At 39.7% G+C, this 20,408-nt stretch overlaps 1 protein-coding gene across 3 annotated transcripts; it reads right to left on the reverse strand.

The window, feature by feature from the left end:
- Positions 1–1,297: 1,297 nt before the first annotated feature.
- ADIPOR1 (adiponectin receptor 1) lies at positions 1,298–20,182 on the reverse strand. Of its 3 annotated transcripts, XM_031937157.1 has the most exons (9): positions 19,878–20,182; positions 11,916–11,986; positions 9,528–9,762; positions 8,286–8,402; positions 7,658–7,829; positions 6,569–6,755; positions 5,586–5,773; positions 2,581–2,774; positions 1,298–2,417 (listed from the first exon to the last, which is right to left on the reverse strand). In XM_031937157.1, the coding sequence occupies exons 3-9, from the start codon at positions 9,666–9,668 to the stop codon at positions 2,289–2,291; spliced, it is 1,128 nt and encodes a 375-aa protein (XP_031793017.1). In that variant the 5' UTR covers positions 9,669–9,762; positions 11,916–11,986; positions 19,878–20,182; the 3' UTR covers positions 1,298–2,288. The 3 variants fall into 3 exon arrangements, with proteins under 3 accessions (XP_031793017.1, XP_031793016.1, XP_031793018.1); XM_031937156.1 differs by lacking the exon at positions 11,916–11,986; XM_031937158.1 differs by lacking the exons at positions 9,528–9,762; positions 11,916–11,986; positions 19,878–20,182 and adding an exon at positions 9,325–9,414.
- Between the last annotated feature and the right edge of the window lie 226 nt (positions 20,183–20,408).

Here is a 20,408-nt window from a genome sequence, read left to right on the forward strand (position 1 = left end):
AATGCCTGTGATACATTCCACTCATCTTTTTAAGCCAAACTTAAATACCCCTTTCAGGATGCTATCCTCATATTTAGACTTCCTCTTTCACTCCCCCAGTTGCTACAGAAATAAATGATTTTCTCCTTTAATATCACTTTGCTTATACATTTAACAATTTTGTTTTATACTTGTGGGATACATCTAAGAGATTCAGTTTACTGAGTGTAGGGATGCCTTATTTAAATCGTTTGGCTCAGGACCTAGTATGACAAAGGAACCAGATTAAATGGTAGCCCCTAATTTTAAGGTGTTGATATTTTAATTAAAAACAAAACAAAAACCCTGTTGTGTTCCAAGTCAGTATGCAGTCTTCAAGATCCTTACATAAGGTATATTGGCCCCCATTCCTATTTCAGTTTGACACTATTACCATACATAATAGAAGCTTAATATATTTTGATGAATTTAATTGAAACTTGAGCTTTTGGTTCACTTCTTTATGTGCCATTGGGAGGTTCCATCAGCAGTCAGTCAAGCTAGGAACCTAGAAATTGCTAGCCCTGATGGTGTAGCTATCTAGATTAGAGATCTATGTAACAAAGTCCTTAGGTGTTCAGGTCTGCTAGCAGAGGGTCAAAGAATCTACTATGAAACTAAGAAAATATTCACAAGAGTCAACTGGCTAGAATATTTTTGTTTTCCCAAGTCTGCTGGACACAAGTCAATTCTGCCTAGGGATACTGGGAATATCTTCTCCACTTGTGAATAATTTAAAAACTCTCAAGTAAACACAGTTCCAGGATAAATTTATATTCTTATTGAAAGGGAATAGTTTTTAAAAGTGACCAGAGCAGTACTGATATCCAAATCTTTACTTCCAAAATGTATGCTCCTTATTTGCTTTTATTCCTCCTGCTTCTGGCCAAACCAGCTTTATAAGCACCATTACCTGGACTGTGATAAGGAAAAGCTGCAAACTTCAACTTAACTAATTAGTACCTTTCATCAAAGTTCTACTAAGGAAAGAGGTCATAGTTGAGAGTCAAAGCAAAGTTTTCACATCTCAGGTTTCTGAATATCCACATTTTTCTCACAAGGGACTGAAAAATGGAGATATTACTATAAACATCAGGTTTTTAATAAGGTAGAAAATCCCAGATATAGTCAGAACATTTTGGGTCTGGGCTTAACTCATGATCTCAGTGGCTCAGTTTCCTTGATTTTTAAATTTTGTACCCGATAAAAAGTCTTTACATTTTAAAATAAAGTTTTATTGTATTTAAAATGTAAAAACCACACTTAGCTCATCAGGTAGTCTCCAGGTGGGTTTCATTTTAAGGATATAGTATGTTGACTCTAGACTGTTAAAAAATTCCTTCAGATAAAATAGTTAATGATTCTGTCATTTGAAATTAATGGCTGGTTTCCCAGCAACACAAATCTATAAGCCTTGAAACACCTTCAGCTACTTTTTAATCATTTGGTCAACAGATGCTGGTTTAGCTTTTCAAAAAAGCACAGGAAGGCATGGAATGACCTCTTTATTAGACAACCCTAGGCAATTTTAACGGCCCTAAACTCCCCCTAAAATACCATAAGTCCTCTTTATATGATCAGTCTTTGCACTGAAATACACAGCAATGATAACAGGGCTCCCTTTTAAAGCTTAGTAATTAAATATTAAATATTTTCTTTCACTTTAATTTTACATTACTCTGCTGGGGGAATAATGGTGGTGGGTAGGGGAATTAAAACAAGTTAGATGAAGCCTGACACACTTCCATGATTAGCCGGCTTGGTAAAAGTGGGTGGCTTTGTTCCTACAATATATGTAGATCCAGGCCCTGGAAAGTTGGGACCAAGTTATGGTTGTTTTCAAAAGTGTGCTATGAAAAGAGTGGACAGCTCTAAGCCAGGTTACAAAGTAGGAATGAGGGGAAATTTCTTCCAGAAACAGAATTTTGGAAGAGACCCAGTTCTTTAGTTATTTCCAAAATAACTGGAGAAAGGAAGGTGGAAGGGAATTTCAACATGAGTTTCAAAACACTGTCCATGTGAGGCGACTGGTTGCTGTTCTGAGAAAGGACAGGAACGACAGGACAGGTCACTCCTTCCAGTCCTAGCTATGGAAATTGAGAGTTGATAGTCCATTGAGTGACAAAATGGGCTGAGGCTCAGTTGGTATGGAATTTACTAAGAGGTTTCTTCCAGAAACAGACAACTCAAGTCTTCCTTTCGCTTCAGCAAAGAAATAGTTTTTAAAAAGCACTTGGGAAGCTCCTCCTCTATCCCTGTAGTAAGTAAACTCAGAGAAGGGAGTCATCAGTGCAGCCGCCTTCAAGGCCATAACGGAATTCCTGAAGGTTGGAGACGCCATAAAAGTGGACAAAGGCTGCAGCCACCACCAGGACGTGGAAAATCTGATGTGACTGGAACTGTGAAAAGCAGAGAGAGGCTTTTAGGTTAAAGGCTCAGACGATTTAGATGTAAAAAATGTTTTTGATGAAAAGATGAATTACCTTCTTTATCTCTTAAAGCCCTTTACTTAGCTTTGAAAGCAATCACTTCCTATCAATGATTAGAGGAATCGATCCTTACCCATATGTCAAATTTGCCAGGAAAGAAGCGCTCAGGGATGCGGGCAGCATATAGCCCAGCTCCAGTGATGTACATCACAGCCATGAGGAAGAACCAGCCCATCTGGCCCACTGTTGTGGCCTTAACAAAGCCTTCTGCAATAGTGAAGTGCATTGTGGGCACAACCCCACTCAAACCAAGTCCCAGAAACACTCCTGAAGGAAGAAGAAGAAAAAAAAATAAATGCTGGGTCACATTAGTAATATAATACCTATTTAGGTATAAGGACTTTCACTTGGTACCCTACAGTGGAAATCTATAAATGTCAAAAAATTTGCTACATATCACACACAAAGTGAACAGAAAAAGAAAAGTATTCAAAGTAAACCTGGCTGGGCCAAATCCACATACCCTTTTAAATTTTTTGTTACATTATAAGTTAAGGGAAGGGCACTATGTGACACAGATCTATAAATATATATAAAAACAGGTTATGCATATTTCTATTTGTCAGTTCTTTCTCTAGAAGTGGGTAGCGGCTTCCTTTATGTGTCCTTTGTAGTTGGGTATTTACAACACTCAAAATAACTTGGTCATTTACAATTATTATTTGAACAATGTTGCTGTCTATATCATTCTCTTGAGTTTGCTCATTTTTACTTTGCATTTCATGCAAGGCTTTTCGTTTTTTGGAAACCATCTTGCTCAATCTTTCTAAAAGGATTCCATCACAATCACATACAACTTATTTAGCTATTCCCCTAATCAATACGCATTCCTCAATTTCCAATTCTTTGCTATTTCTCTATTTTATATATTTATACAAATTATAACTATGTAATATACATTTAGAGCTGCTATAACTATTTTAGAACATCTAAATTCTTCCCCAGCGATCCCCACCCATCTTGGGAAACAGACCTAAATAGTGGTATTTCTGGGTTAAAGGGTATACAGTTTTATAACTCCTTGGGCACAGTTCCAGATTCCTCTCCAAAATGGCTAGGTCAAGTTCACAGTTCCACCAATAGTATAGTGTTTTATTTTTTAATTTTAAAAAAATTTTTTAATTTTAATTTTTCCACATCCCCTCCAACATTTGTCATTTCCCCCCTCTATCATTTTAGCCAATCTATTGGTATGAGATATCTCAAAGTTATTTAATCTACTATGCTTTAATCAATGATTTAGAATACTTTTTCATATGATAATATAGTGTTTCTTTATTAAAAACTACCTGTTCACATCCTTTGACCATTTATCAATTGGGGAATGTCTCATTCTTATAAATTTGACAAAGTTCTTTACAATTTTGAGATATGAAATCTTTAGCTGAGAAACCACAAATCAAATTTCTGCTTTTCTTCTAATCTTGGCTACATTGGTTTTATTGTACAAAACGATTTTTAATGTAATAGAAATTTCACATTTTATACCTCACACAGTAGCCTCTGTTATTCAAGGAATTCCAAGGACACATATTCTTTACCTTCCTGGGAAGAAGTATTTTTGTCTCCTCTCTGACTGGTCTATTCAGAAACCCAGGAATATAACTATTAGGTGTTTTAACAAAAGTCATTCTTCAGTTGTTAAATATAGGAAATACTTTTCCTGGATTTGGTCTAGTAGGAGGTCATTTGGCTGCCAAATTCAGGACAGAAAAAAGTTGTATCTGGTTTTCACTTACTCCAGGAAAAAAAAGAATTAATGCAGAGAAATTATTTAAGAAACCTAACCATACAGTAGGTTGAGAAAATTGCCAGTGTGACTTCTGGGAATGGTAAGACACAAAGGTTTTTAGCCATGGAGCTACCATTTTCAATTACGAATGTTTGCTGGCAAACCTTTCCGTTTATGGAATCCAGATTATAACCAAGCTTTCCAACATGCTATAACTAGGCTCTGAGTTCATGAATTTTAGCTTTTTAATCTTCTGAGATGGTTTTTTTCCTTACTATTTTAAATCAATAATATTAAAGTCATATTTATCCTCGGCTATATCTTAGCTCCCATGCTCAGCAGAGCAATCTCTGTGGATAGTCTGACGCATCTAAAAGCAGGAGCCAGCTGGGTGGTGCAGTGGACAAAGTCCCTGGGTCTAGAGGCAGGAAGACCTATGTCCAAAACTGGCCTCAGACATTTACTAAAGGTGTTACTCTGTCATTTCACCTGTTTTCCTTAATTCACTGGAGAAGAAAGGGCAAACTATGGACAGTATGGCCTATTGACTCAAAAAAGTTAGACATTCTTTATAGATCAGATTTTTTCTTGTGCAGCAAGATAACCGTATAAATATGTATACATACATACATAGATAAAAATGTATACATACATTTAAATACATAAATAAGTATTTAATATATACTTTAACATATTTAACATGTATTAGACTACTTGCCATCTGGGGGAGGAGGTGGGGAAAAGTTGGAACAGAAGGTTTTGCAAGGGTCAATGTTGAAAAATTACCCATGCATGTTTGTAAATTAAAAAAAAAAAAAAAAAAGACAAGTTTTACACAAGAAAAAAGAGTTGGACACAACTGAACAAATAAAAAAGTCAGAAAGACAAGAAAAATGGGAGGAAGAGAGATGTCTTTTTTGCCATGTGACCTGTTCTATTTTCTGTTTCCAGATTTCTCCTCTAACCTTTGGACTGTTTCTGATCTCATGCCTTTCCCAATTCTTAACAATCTATAATTCTAATCTATTAAGAATCTATAAGATTCTAAAAGATACAGTTCCTTCTATCTTGGATAGAAGTTTTTCTATGAAAAACTCCTGGACCCCAACACTTATTTTCTTTACCTTGAGTGGTCACTGGTCTGTTACCAAATTACAAAGGAGTACTGAACTTTGCCTTGAAAATTCGTTTTAATTAGAAGTTCTAAAAGTAGATCCAGAACTCTCTTCTGGTTTTCCTAAGTCCAAGAGAGGAAGACCTCCCCTCAAACTGAAGCTAACTGAAGTTCCAAATGAATCCCTAGGCCAACTATTCACCCTCCTTGGTTTACAACATATCTGCCTCACCTGCTCTTGTTTGCCGGTGTTTGGGTGTGGCAAAACGGTCCCACTGGGCCACAATGATGGCCGAGATGCCCAGGACACAGACAATGGAGAGGTAGATGAGCCGTGGCTGTGGAGAGCAGTAGAAGGAATAATAGAGCCAGGGGACAAAGCTCCCCATGATCAGTAGAGCAATCCCTGAATAGTCCAATCTAAAAACAAGTCAGAAAGATGAGGTAAATCAAAAGAAAAACGAGTAAATGTCTTATTTGCCATCTGACTTATCATATTTCCTATTTTCCTGCTTTCCTTTACAGCCTTAAACCCTTTGGGCGGATTGCATCCCTTTCCTAGTCTTATATAATTTACCCTTGTCCTCTAAAATTCGAAAAGGTATGTTTCTTTCTACCTCTGACTGAAAACGATCTAGACTCTAAAACTTAGTTTTTAACTACTTTCCTTGTCCATCCTAAGGCTGCTTCAAACATATGGGTGTTGGCAAAACCCAGCCAGATCTCAGTATATTTTTTACCAGCTCTTTGAAAACAACTCCTAACTTCTTTAGCCCTAAAAACAAGGTTTTTAAAAAATCATATTTGATAATTAGAGTATTTCAGTGAACTGACAGACATATGGGCCTTCTAGGAATGTATGGGCAGCAGAGATAAACTTTGAAGGATCAGTGACACAGAAATTACCACACCCCTACTCAGGGATTATGTCAACAGAAAGTGAAATTATCATTGGGTACAAGGTCTGGATGAGTTGCCTAAGTGACACAAGGATGGATGACACCTTCAAACTTTGCAGATAGAAAGCACCATATGTTGACAGGATTACTATAAATTTTTGTGAAGATCTAGAGAAAAAGGTGTCATTACCTATAACCCTTAGCAAATCTTGCTAAGCAGCAAGGAAGAGTACTCAGAAAGTAGGCAATTGGTGCTGCCTCTCAGTGAAGAGAGAAATTCAAGAGTCCTTTTTCTAATGAAGAACTTTTGACTTACTTGGAAAATGTCCGAGAGACTTTTTCTGAATGACAATAGACAGTGTGAAAGAGCCAAGAGAAGCTGAGGCAGAGCACAGCACCCAGAAAAAACATTCCAAACACCACTTTTTCCTGTAGAGGGGCCATGAAGTACATATTTGGTCTGAGCATGGTCAAAATTCCCAAAAAGAGAAACAGCACAAAACCTGTGGGAAGAATAGTCAATAAATAAAAGCATGTGTTTCACTGGTATGAAGAATGGTCTGCTATTTAACTTTAAAAAGAAAAGGTCTACAAGAAAGTGATTAAGAGTCTAGCCAGGGGAATCTGCCAACTAAACTGTCAGGGAAGGACTCTATTAATACTCTATAAAAAAAAGCACTATTTCAAATGAGCAACTTTGCTTAAACTTTGTTTTAAAACACGGAGATAAAGAATTAGAAGAAATGTTATACACTTCAATGTTTTGTATCTTCAAAAGACAATCCATTTCTCACTTCTAGACTATAAAATGCTGAGGGGTACATCAATCAGGAACACCTAAAATCAAATCTTTAATTTGGTCTCCCACTAAGGAAAAAGCCTCCTATTTAATTTCACTTCCAGGTGCCCTGTCCTCTTGGCATTTGAGTCCAGGAAGAGTGAGGTAGTGGAATGAGCACTAGAAGTAAGAATCAGACCCTACTCTGTCTCTGAAATTGGCCAGGTCTATGCCGCTTTCTGGGTTTCAGCTTCCTTATCTTCCTATCACTGTTAAAGGGACTACCATCCTTGTCATCCATACTCAAAACCTAGGTGTCATCCCTGATCCCCCCACCTCCCATACCTTGTTGTCAAAGCCTGATTCTACTTTCACAATCTCTTTATTGTGCACACTTGCTCTTCGATCCTTCATCACAAATACCTGGACTACTGAAATACTCTTTTGATTGGACTCTGTCTCAAGTCTCTCCCAGTTCATCTTTCACTCAGTTATCAAAGTGATCTTCTAGGGACAGGCCTGATTATGTTACTCCCTTCCCTTCTATTCAATAAACTCCAATGTCTCTCCTCACTACCTCCAGGATCAAAACAGTCATACTCTGCACTCTCGGATTCCACTACTTACCAAGCAGATGGGTCCAAATATTGCCAGTCTCAGTGTGGATACGGAAGATGCTCTTAAAACAGGCACGGAAAGAAGGCATGGGGGGTCTGTGACCATGGAGAAGGTAGTCGTTGTCCTTTAGCCAGTCGGGGAGCACATCATATGGGATGACCCGCCAGCGGCCTTCCCATACCTGAAATAGACACACTTCTGGATGAGCTCCTATGGACTGATGCCTTTCTCTGGGCAGGAATCAAAGCAAAGCCTGAATGAAGCTGGCAGAGTCCTGATGCCCACTTCTGTCAAATGGATTTAAAAATAAATTTTCTTTCTGAATTTCCATATTTTGTCACAACACAGTAATCTAAATATGAGTGGAAATGTTCTATATCTTTTCAAAATGTCCTTTGCACCAACCAGCACAGGAGGCAGCAAACCGTGGTGACTGACCAGCCAGGCTTGCCCCTGACTTACTTCCATTATTTAAAAAAGAAAAGCAACATCCTCTTGGCTCCAACAACACTTACATACAAACAGAACAATTCTGATCCATCACATGCTTGGAATTGGGGTCACCTCTTAAACTTGTCTCCCCCCCCCATCTTGTGGATTATTCCCCAACTTCAGAACAAACAACCACAGTCAGCACCTTATATACAAATTCCTCCATCTTCTCCATGGCATGGTGGGCTTGTAGGGGCAATGTCAATACCCGCACCTCTTCCTCTTCTTCTTGAGGTACAGGGCATGTTTGCTCTTCTTCAACCTGCAGTAAGAGAAACTCAAGAGTTTATCTGTCAAACACTTTCATAGAGTTATTTTAAAAACAAAATATGCCTGCTTTATTACACATTATTATGGACATGCTCGATGATCTGGTTTGTTACTAGTATATTACATAGGACCAGATGCTCAAATCTCAGCACACCCCCACCACACAGGGTCACATGACCTCTTCCCCAAAAGCCTAATTCCTACTGGGCTTAAGGTACTTATTAAAAAGAAAACTGAAGACTCTATTGAGATGGAGCTTACCCCACAACTTGTCCTTTGAGGCACTAGGGAATTGGGGCAGCTCTTTCTATCCTAAGCTTGGATAATTCCTTCTACTTTCTAGAGCAGAGGCTCTTAACTTGAGATTCACAGATAGATTTCAGGGGGTCTGTGAACTTGGATGGGGGAATAAATGGCACCTTTATTTCAATATAATTGGTTTCTTTTGTAATTTATGCTACACAATTAAAACCAGTAATTTGAGATGGGTTCACCAGCATACCAATGTCTTAGAAGCTCAGCTTCACTCTTACCAAAAGGTTCTCCACTCTTCTCAAATGTAGCACTCCAAGTCACTCAATTCTAAGATGCTCGACCCCAAATGTTTTTAAAAGACCTTCCTTCCTTTGAAGAGCTAAGCTTTATAAGCAATTCTGCCGATACAGACTCAAGTCCGTCCCAGATTTTTTGACTCTGGAAGCATCTTATTTTGAAATGGCAGGGACAGAAGTAATCAATCAACCAATCAGATGGAACCTAATCTTTGTAGAAATCCTGTCTCAAATGCAGTGTCCGAAGCACATCGCCAGAATAGGCTGCACGACTGGAAGCAGCTTGGATTTCAAATGCTCAAAGAAGCCTTTAAACCCAGGCAAACAAATAGAAGAACACCCAGACCCCAAAGAGGACCACACCTTTCCTTTCAGGTGCTTTGAGGCTCTCCCAACTTGGGACATTTTTCTCCCAGGCCTTCTTAAATGAGTCTTCTCCAGTTATTCAAAGCTATTTTCTGTTTGATTTCTCCCCTTAGAATAAAGTTGCAAACTCTTAAGCATGGAATCTGACAGAGTTCTTCAAAACAACGTTCAAAACAAAAAAGTACATGAAAATTACTTACTTTGGTGGAATTGGGGGTCATTCGTTTACCCTTCTCTATCAGTAGAGGTCCTAGCTCAGCGAGCTCCATTGTGTCTGCTTCTCGGCTACTGGCTGGTGCCCCATTGCCCTGCCCCACCACAGATCCTTTGCAGGAAGACATCTGGTTGGCACCCCCACAACCAGCCACTTCAGTATGATTGAAAGTTGAAGCTTCCCAGTCCTAAGGGGCAGAGACCTCCCTTTGATGGTAGACGCTAAAAATAAGCACACAAAATAACAGGCGGTATTAACAATTTTATATTTCTTACACTGTCATTCTGGTAGTTTAATGTGGAATAGAAGGCAGTGGTGTATACAGCAGGACAGTCCTCAATTTGCTTCCTGAAGGCCAGTCCTCTCCAAAACCAGCACAAGGGTGGAGATTAGATTAGAACTAGGTAGATAGGCTAAGAGCCATTAGCCTTAAATGAATTCTATTTTAAGTCCTCCTCAGTAATTTTATCCTTTATTAGAGCTCCACTAATCCACAGAGGACGGACAATCTAACATCTATATACAGCCCAGATTACAACTTCTGTTTCATTTGAGAGACTGGATTTTGAGAATAAGGAAGAAAAAGTTGAAGTCAAAATAATCAAAGCTAAGGATAGGAATTAAATAAATTAAACAAAAGTTTTGTTTTATGTGTAAAGGAGCAGCCACACCTGTTTTCCATATAAAAAGTCTATTTTTTCCTTTTCTTTCTTCTTCTTCTTCTTCTTTTTTTTTTTGGTGGCTGACAGCCCAGAATAGTTTATCTCCCAGAGAGATCTAGGAAGTTGGCCATTTCAGGATTACAATTTAGATTTGGCAATCACAAAAACAAGTGATCCTGAATAACAATCACCCTTCCACCCACTCCCACCCTCATAAACAAGCAAAAATTTATTGCAAGCAGGAAGCTGAAGTTAAGTGGGCATCACCCTTACTCTCTGCCACCCACAGTGGCCCAACCAGCTTTTCAAAAGCTTCCCTTTGACCACTTCCTAGACATACTTTTAGCCTGAGTCTATTCAGACTACTTTGAACATCAGAACAAACATAGAAATACTTTTTAAAACCCAGGTAACCTAAACCTTATTTTTTTTTTCCAGGAAAAATCCTACAATAGCTTCAAGATTCCCTGGCTTACAAAAAAATCAAAAGGCAAACTGGCCAAGAAAATGATCAATTTTTTTTTTTAAACTACATGAATCACTGAGCTCCAAACTAATTACAAATTAATATTAATTATTTGGAATGATGCTAAATTCAGGCAAGGATAAAATTCTACTTTCAAAGCAGGGATGCTACACAGAACACCAACACACTGCTTGAAACAAGCAATCTAAACCTTAAAAAGCTACTGTTTCATTATACTTTATAAAAAAGAATGACCAGTTTACATAAAGAAGAATCCTTTCAGGATTAATGATATTTTAAAACACTTGAAAAGAGAGGAACTCTGGGAGAATAGAAAATAGGAGGTCCCTGAAAACCTAAATACTAGCAATGTTAGGAGGAAATATTGGGAAATCTCTTTCTTGGTAGCAATCCTTAACAAAATGGAAACTTTCTCAAACTAAAATACTAAAGAAAAAGACTCACATATTTAAAACAAAACAAAAAACCACTGACACCAAAACAATAAAAATGAGTTCCAGGCATCTCAGGATTCAGGAAGAGAGTCTCAAGATCAGCCTACAACACCAGCAGCCTCAGCAACAGGCTGAAATCTATTCTTGTTTTCTAGGATTGTGACACTATGTTCTCAGCAAGTCACCTCCCTCTCCCTCTCTTTCCTGACTATCACAGAAAGTACACTTCAAATCATCCAGCAAGTAGAAGAGTTCTGCTCCCCCACCATCAATCAGCAAAGGACAGAGTGCCTCTGGGGGGTCTAAGGAAAGAAGCAGAGCTCCTGTTCTGCCAGTTAATCAATAGTATGGACAAGTCATTTAACCCTTGAGTCTAGGATCTCAATTTAGAGAGGTAAGAGACCTTAAAGTTCCTTTTATAAAAAAAAAAAAAAAAAAAACCCAGAGAAGTTAAGTAACTTGCCAAAGTCACACAGAAGCAAAGCTGGGTTTGAATCCAAGCCCTTTGATCCTAATCTGATGCTTTCCCAAGCATATCAATGCTTAGCTGCTTCCTGGGTAAAATGAGGATAAGAACTCTACTTCCAGTAAGTAGGTCTTTTGTTGAGTATAAAGGGCGAGTCCAAAAGCCTTGGTGCAATTTTAAGCTTTTGGGATGCCCAGGATAAATGTTCTTATCTCTACTCTTACCCAGTCCTCACATTTACTAATATATTTGATTTCTGCAGACTACAAAGACTTATGAGATATTCTCATAAACCATCTAGTAATTGACAAGATAAGGCACATACCTACAATAAAAGGCAGTATGTGGGAGAACCACTTTCAGCACACGTAGTCCTGCTTTGGTGCAGTAACTTCACTAGATGGAGGGAGAAAGCAAAATACAAGTACAACTTTTAAGGAGAGTAGGGCTCACAAGTGAACAGAAGAAAGTCTACTTTTGGTAATAGTGCTCATTACTTTCCTTGGATCTGATTAATTCTTCCTAGTCATCCCTGATTAGCTTGTTATCTTAATCCATCACATTGGCTGTTCTAGGCCCCCAGTTTGGTCACTCTCCTCTCCTCTCCTCTCTTATTTTATCTTTGCTTGGCTTCCAGATCCTTTTTCTCTGGGCATTCAGCTCTCCTGTCCCCAACAGGGCTGGGCCCTGTGGTTTGGTAAATCCTCATGAAGAAATATCCTCCGTTTTACAACCATTAGCAACAAGGAAAGTCATTAACATATCAGATGTGTCACCACACATACAAGTATATGCAATGGATGTTATTTTATCCCTGACTTCAAAATTCAGAGTCCAACTTGACAGGGAGGGAAGGCAACTGGAGGTCTAACAAAATAAAGGAAGACTTTTGCACAACTCCAATCCAGGGGAGTGGGCTACTCACTTTAAGTCAGACTTTAAAAAGAAACAATGAGACCCAAGACTAGAACGAGGCATAGTTTTTCCTTATTTTCTTTAGGTTTTCTATGTTGCAGAGGAAAGCTCCCCCAAAGCTGCTTCTGCACCTTGTTTTAAATATGCAATTGATCTAAATTCAGTGTCTTGATGCAGTTACTACATTTTTTATAGGATTTCTCAAGTTCAAGCTTCTTTAGTCAATAAGCATTCCAAATGGAGACCTAAATCTTGAGAAAGTAAAGTAGTTAAGAAGGTAAAAAGACTGCTTAGTTAAGTATATGAGAAACCTCTGCCAGACCAGAAGTTATTAGCTTCCATTTAAAATTTTTTTTCTCAATTAAGTATACATTTTTTTTAACATACTTTAAAAAATTTGAGTTCCAAATTCCCTTCTCCTCTCTCACCTTTGAGAAGGCAAACAATTTTATATATTGATTATATAGTGCAGTTATGCAAAACATTTATTAGTCAGGTTGCAAAAGAAGAGTCTAAAAAATTAAACAAAAAACCCTCCAAAAGAAAAGTACAAAAGCATGCTTTGCTCTGCATTCAGACTCCATCAGTTTTTTTTTTTTTTTTTACTCTGGATGTAGATAGCATTTTTTTTTTATCATAAGTCCTTTGGCATTGTCTTGGATCATTGTACTGCTAAAATAGCAAAGTCATTCATAGTTGATCACTGCACAATATTGCTGTTACTGTGTATAATGTTCTGCTTACTTTATTTTGCATTGGTTCATGTATGTCTTTCTAGGTTTTTCTGAGAGCATCCTATTTGTCATTTCTTATGGCACAACTCCATCACAATCATATACCAAACTTTGTTTAGCCATTCCCCAATTGATGGGCACTCCCTTCAATTTACAATTTTTGCCACCATAAAAAGAGCTACCTAACTATTTTTCTACATGTAGGTCCTGTTCCTTATTCTTTGGGATACAGATACCTAGAAGTGATATTGCTGGATGAAGAGATATGCATAGTTTTATAGGTCCTTTGTTCATAATATCCAATTTTTCTCCAGAATGGTTACATCAATTCACAACTCCACCAACAGTACATTAGTTCCAATTTTCCCACATCCCATCTTACATGTGTCATTCTCCTTTTCTGCCCTATTAGCCAATCTGAGGTAAAACTTTATAGTTTTTTTAAATTTGCATTTTTGTAATCAATAGTGATTTACAGCATTTTTAAATATTATAGTTGTGATTTCTTCTGAAAAGTGCCTGTTCATATTATTTAACCACTTATAAGAAGGAAATGATTCATATTCTTATAACTTTTACTCAGTCCTTTACATATTTGAGAAATAAGGCCTTTATAAGAGATAATTGCTAGAAATTGTTTTCCTCCAGTTCTCTGCTTTCCTCTAATTTGTGCTACATTGGTTTTGTGTGTGCAAAATTTTAAAAATTTAATCAAAATTATCCATTTTACATTTTAATGTAGCTTACATGGGCCTAAATTTTCTCTTAACCAAAGAAGTTACAGATAAATTATTCCATGCTTCTCTAATTTGCTTATGACATCTATCATCCTTTATGTCTAAATCATCTCCATTTGATCTTATCTTGGTATATGGAATGAGATGTTGCATTATACCTAGTTTCTGTATCTTGTTTTCTAGTTCTCCCAGGAGTTTTTGTCCCCAAACAATCAATATTTGGGGTTTTCAAACGTGAAATTATTATGGTCATTTGCTTCAGTATATTGTGTATTTAATCTATTCCGCCGATTCATCACTCTATTTCTTAATCAGTAACAGATTATTTTGACGATTACTGCTTTATAATACAATCTCAGATCTGGTATAGCTAGGCTAGGCTACCTTCCTTCACATTCCTTGCCCCCTCCCAATTGATTCTCCTGCTACTGTCTTTTGTTCTTCCAGATGAATTTTGATACAATTTTTTCCCAGCTCTATAAAATAACTGGGTAATTTTGTATAGCATTGAACTGTAATTTTTATATTGGCTTAATCTATTCATAAGCAATCGATATTTTTCCAATTGTTTAGATATAACTTTATATGAAAAGTCTTTTGTAATTGTGTTCATATAAGTTCCTACATTTGTCTTGGCAGGAAGACTGTAGTATTTATATTGTCTTCAGTTATTTTAAGTGGAATTTCTCTTTCTATCTTTTGCTGCTGGACATTGTTGGTAATATAAAGAAATGCTAATGATCTATGTAGGTTAATTTTATATTCTGCAACTTTGCTAAAGTTAATTATTTTAACTACTTTTTTTTAGCTCGTTTTCTAGTATTCCCTAAGTCAGGGTTGGGGAAAGTCTATATAAGGCCCATAAAATCATTCCTTTGTTAAGGTAAACCGAGGTGATGATGAACTGAAAGGTAGGTACAATACTCTCCTACTATTTGAATTCTAGAAGTTGATTATTTTGGATGGCCCTCAAATGATATTATATCCAAATTGCCCTTGGTTTAAAAAAAAAAAGTGCCCCACCCCTGTTCTTAAGTATATCATCTGCTAAGAGTGCTATCATTAACTTAGAGCTGGAAAGAACATCAGTGATCATTTAGTTTTTATCCCTCTCCCATAATTTTACATATAAAGAAATTGAGGTTAGATCTCCAGGTTGACCTGGAGTCAAGCTAAGGTTCAAAGACTAAATTCGGGTTTTCTACTTTTGTATCACACTGTCTAGTTCCCATGGACTAAAATGATACAGGCTAAAAAGCTGCTCAGCAAAGATGGAAAGTTCTCTTGAATGAAACTCTAAAAACATAAAAAGAAACAATTCCAAGAAGGAATTGTGCCAAGCATTTAACAAATATTATCTCATTTGATCAACAACTCGGGGAAGTAAGTGCTATTATCATCCTCATTTTACAGGAGGAAACTGAGGCAGAAAAAGACTAAATGACTTGCCCACAAGGTCACAAAGTCAAGAGTCTGAGGCTGGATTCCCACTCAGATCCATCAAAAGTCTAGTTACTGGGGGTTGGAGGGAGAGGGAGGAAAAGGAAACCAGGGACCACAAAGGATGAATATATAAGCAAGGAACAATCCCTGAGCCCTGAGATCTGAAGACAAATCTTATCTCACCTAATTTTTTTCTGAGAAAAGAAGAAACTGAAAATTACAAACCAGTGAGCTTGAATTCTCTTGGTAAAGTCTAGATCTGAATACTGAATAATAAACACCTAGAAAAGAAAGTGATGATCACAAAGAGCCAGATTATATCAGATTTAGCTAATTTCCTTTTGTGTCAAAATGACTAAACTGGTAGATCAGAAACATACTAGAGATATATTTGATCTATATCTTAGCAAAGCATATAAAAAAATCCTCTAATGCTTTCTTATAGAAAAAGTAGAATAATTTGAGTTAGAAGTAATATAATTAGAAAGGCTCAAAATGGTGGATTTAGGAATGGTTGAATAGTAAGAAGCACAGTTTAACAATGGAGCAAGTCAAACAGAAGTAATATACAGCTGTAGTTGCTGTTTCTGGGCAGGCAGAGGCTGCTGGATTGCCCGTCTTCACGAGTTCTGAGATGCAGCAGGGCCAGAGCCAATCAGTGTCCTCTGCCTAGGATCAAGATGGCAAGCCTCTAGGGAGGAGAGGGCTACCAGGCTGGAAAAATAGGAGGCCAAAGTTCACATGCTACTAAGTATAGGAGCCTAGTCCATGAATGGCTGCTTCACTTTCAAGCCTGGGCAAGATAGGAAGATCAAGTCTCAAAAAAACACTAAATATTAATGGCCTGATGTCTATTTGGAAGTTCTCTAATAGGATGTTGTCTATCTGGTGTTCTGTGCTACTCTACATTTTTATCAATGGCTTGGATAAAGGAATAGATCACAACCTTAACAAATTTTCAGATGACACAAACATGGGAGGAACAGTTAATATGTGGGATAATAGGTTTTGATAGGCTAAATCAAATGATATTTAATAAGGAAAAATATCAAGTCTTAAATCTGAGTTGGGGGAAAAATCTTTATAAGATGTGATAGGTAAGATTAGAGATGGCAGGTTATTTGAGGAAGATCTGAGAGCTTTGGTAGATTGTAGGCATAATATGAAAGAACAGTATGGCAATATAGCTTAAAAAATAGAAAGCAAAATATTGAGCTGCATTAAGAAATAGTTTTCCAGGAAGGGGGAATAGTGCTGTTGTGGCTGACCCTGATCAGACCACATCTGAAGTTTTATATTTTAGGGAGAAGATCAACCAGAGGAAAAGAGACTGGAGATGGTGAAGAGGTATATAAGGATCAGCTAAAAGGACTGGGAAAGATTGAGCTGGACAAGGGAATACTTCTAGAGGGGGCTAACCTAAGATCTGTCATTTGAACATAGATAAAACAAATCAGACCTCCTTTGCTTAGCCTGGAAAGAACTGGCACCATGGGTAGTTACAAAGAGGTAAAATCCAGGCTTAATGATGGGTTCAAAGTCTTGAACCATCAGAGTGATTCCACAGTGGGGTATTCTGCCTTTGAGGACTGCCTCTCATTGGCAGTTTGAACAAAGGTAGGTTGATTTTTGAGGAATGCTCTAGAAGGGATTCTCTTCTTGTCTCAATGGGCCTAGAGAGCTAGTGAGATCCATTTCAGCTGGAAAATTCTGTGACTCTAATATTCTTTCATAAAGGGATGGAAAAGAAATTTCACTTGAGGAAAAGCAAGTGAAGGGGTTATTTTCTGTAATTCCCAGATCCCAGGATTCATCTCTTACTTACTTGACTGTCAAGTGGCACTGACAAAACACAAATAACAACTTTTTGGGGGGTAGCTTTTTCCTAGTAATGTAACCCAGAAGACTATGTTCTTTCATTCACCATAAGGCAAGTTTGTGATAACGGCTTTTGATGAAAAAAATCTAAAGCACACAGGAGATGAAAAGGCATTAATATCTGGCTTTCCTACCAATCTTTGAACCCCGAAGGCATCATCTGTTGACTAGAGGCTTGTTATAGCTAGTTTTAATTTCCTATTTACTGTCAAGCCATCTGGTTAATATATTCAGTTGTCTTGAACTGAGGCAACATTAAGTGGCTAATATGCCAAGATTATGTTAAATACAGTTTAAATACATACCATTCTATGAGTTTAAAGAAGCCCAGCTTTAGACTTGAAAGGGGCTATAATTTATAGTTCATTTTTAAATTTTAATTAATTTAAAATTAATTTTAATTTTGAAGAAACTGAGGTATAGAGAAATGACACCTTGTTTAAGATCTCATAGCTACCAAGGAGCAGAGGTAGGATTCAAACTTAGGTCACCAGACTCCGAATCTGAATCCGGCTCTTTTATGGGTCTGCTACAGCCTCTTCAAGAAGGACATGAAGAATCCTCTTTGAATATGATAATGAGAAAAAGTTTCTGGTCTTAGTTTGGCAGGGCAGGTAAGGAGGGATATCAGAGAAATAAAAAGTTAATGACTTTGCTGGGTCCCTGCGGATCAGCTAAATCCTTGGAATTGATCCTATAAATCCTTGGGATCTGAAGCTGACTCAACCTCAAGGATCTGTGGCTCAAGATACCTGCACATTTCCATCAACACAATTAACAGTATCTAAAAATACAATGCCAACAACTTTAATGATCTTAAGTGCTAGAGGGTCTTTTGTGTCAATACAGCTGCCCAGCAGGCTACTCAAATCTCCCAAATATGTGGTTTATGGTGACCAGCTAAATAATAGAAGAATTACATGTTTAAGTATATTGGATTATTTGCCAATAAAATCGGAACACAAGGTTCTGTAAGGGAGAACGGAGAAAACTATGGATATGTTTTAAAAATAAAAAGTTTTACATAAAAAAAAAAAAAAAAACAACCAATGTTTTCAGATATATCAAGTGGACCATTGTGGTTGGCTCAAGTGTTAGTAGGCTTTCCAAAACTCCATGAAACAAGATCATGGAGGATCAGGGTTATTAGACTAAAAAGTCTGTATTTAATGTTTTGAGCAATAGAAAGTCTAATGGTAGCAATGCTAATAATTCCTGCTACTTGTTGGAGTTACCGTGACATTTTGAAGGAAAATGGTCTCCTAGACTGAAGGTAGTAATATTTTGCAGCGCCTGGCAACCACAAAATTCTAGGAGTCACGGGGACTAGAGGTTCTCGATTCCAGGTTGCAGTCTTCCAGGCTTAAGATTCAACTCTACAGGAGTCTCCCCTTCAAGTTGAGTTTCCAACAGAAACTCAAGTTCTAAAGACTAATTTCAATCAACACTATACTCTTTGGGGGGAATAGAAATGCTTTTCTAAATTCCTCTATGGGAGGAATCCCAGACAGAAACAATTCTTTTGATAGTTCTATAAGCAAAAACCCCATGGATGGAGCGCCACAGTAGAATTTTTAGGACTGATAACTTTCCAAAACCTCAAAAAAACAAACAAACAAAAAAAAACCACCGCAAAAGCCTCATCGGAGGAAATGTTACTTTTTATCCAGTTAAAGAAATATACAAAGTCTGTCACTTCTACTTCGGCTCTAAACAGGCCTGTGCCCTGTAGCCTCGTCTCACTTACCTAAGGTAATGACCAGGACTTGGGTTCTGGGTCCAACCTCTCCCCACCACTCCTTTCCCCTGGCCCCTCCGCCCGGTGCTCCCTAGCTTTCGGACCACAGGGGAGTGGGTCGCTCTCCAGTTAGGTCACTGCCAGACCCTGACGACGTGAGCAGAGTCACGGATGTCGGAGCCGGTACGGAAAAGTAAAAGACAAATCTAGACCAGGGGCTCTTACCACAGGGTGTCCCGGCCCCCGGGCAGACCGACCAAGCCTAGGAGGCTCCCTTCTAGCTAACGCTTGGAAATGCACGAGAGACCACACGGGACGAGATGATGTGGAAGAAATTCACCACTCATTAAGACGCTCGGACAAACCCGCCCCCCGGCGAGCCCGGACGGGATGTATCAGTGTCTCCCCAACCCGCGGGGGGTCCGCTCGGCCAGCTGTCCCCGGTCCCCGGGAGGCCGAGCCCCGCAGGGGGCACGGAGGGGCCCAGCGCCGTCATCCAGGCGTGTCGGAAGGCTAACGGGGGGGGGGGGGAGCACTTTGAAGGTGCTGAACCTTCCCCCCGAAAACGCGCCCACCGCCGCGGCCCCGAGAAGGACACTATCCAGCTAAGTCCCGGCAGCCGGCCCGCGCAGGGCAGGCGAGCCCCCGGAGCGCCCCCGGCTTCGGCCCACGCACAGCTCGCGGGCTTCGGTTGTTCCCCGCAGGTCCTCGGCGTCGCGGCGCGCCCCCCGCCCCACAGCGGGGACGCACGGGGGCCGGGGCCGCGGCGGAGGGGGGGGCCCGGAAATGTTTACCCCCGAGGTCCCGGCGAGCCCAGACCCCCCAGCCCCGGGCGCCCTTACGGGTCGGGCTCCGGCGGTGGCAGCGGCGCGGGCCGAGGGCTCTGACGGGGCCGCTTCCCGGGCGCTACATCCCCGGCGCGGGCGGTGACGCCGGCCTCGGCCTCGGCCCCAGCGGCGGAGAAGCCTCCACCCCCCGGGGACGCGGAGGCGCCGGCCCCGGAAGGAGCGCGAGACGGGACCGCGTCACCTCCGCCCGGCGGAGGGGAGAGAGAGGCGGCGGCGGCGGCGGCAGGGCGGCTTCTGGAGCGCAGCTCCTCGCCCTCCCTGCCCCAGAGCCGCCGCCTCCTCCCCTCCCTAATCCTCCTCCTCCCCTCTCCTCCCCCGGCCCCCTCTCCTCCTCTCAGCCCCGTCTCCTCCTCGCCCCTCCCCCGGCCCCTCCCCCGGCCCCTTCTCCTCCCCGCCCCTCCCCCTTTCCTCCCCTCCCCTCCTCTCTGTCTTTTTCCTCCCCACCCCTCCTACTTTTTCCTCAGTCTCCTCCTCCCCCGCCCCTCCCCTCTCTTCTTTCTCCTCCCCTTTTTCTTCCCTCCTCCT

The sequence above is a fragment of the Sarcophilus harrisii genome, chromosome 4, assembly GCF_902635505.1.
Source record: "Sarcophilus harrisii chromosome 4, mSarHar1.11, whole genome shotgun sequence".
NCBI lineage: Eukaryota > Metazoa > Chordata > Mammalia > Dasyuromorphia > Dasyuridae > Sarcophilus > Sarcophilus harrisii.

Excerpts from the sequence above, each read along its gene's own strand:
- ADIPOR1 (XM_031937156.1), bottom strand. The coding sequence starts at position 9,668 with ATGTCTTCCTGCAAAGGATCTGTGGTGGGGCAGGGCAATGGGGCACCA. Across the intron at positions 7,830-8,285 it reads TGGAGGAATTTGTATATAAG|GTATGGGAAGGCCGCTGGCG; the intron begins GTGCTGACTGTG and ends TGTCTATTTCAG. Across the intron at positions 5,774-6,568 it reads GTCTCTCGGACATTTTCCAA|ATTGGACTATTCAGGGATTG; the intron begins GTAAGTCAAAAG and ends ACTTGTTTTTAG.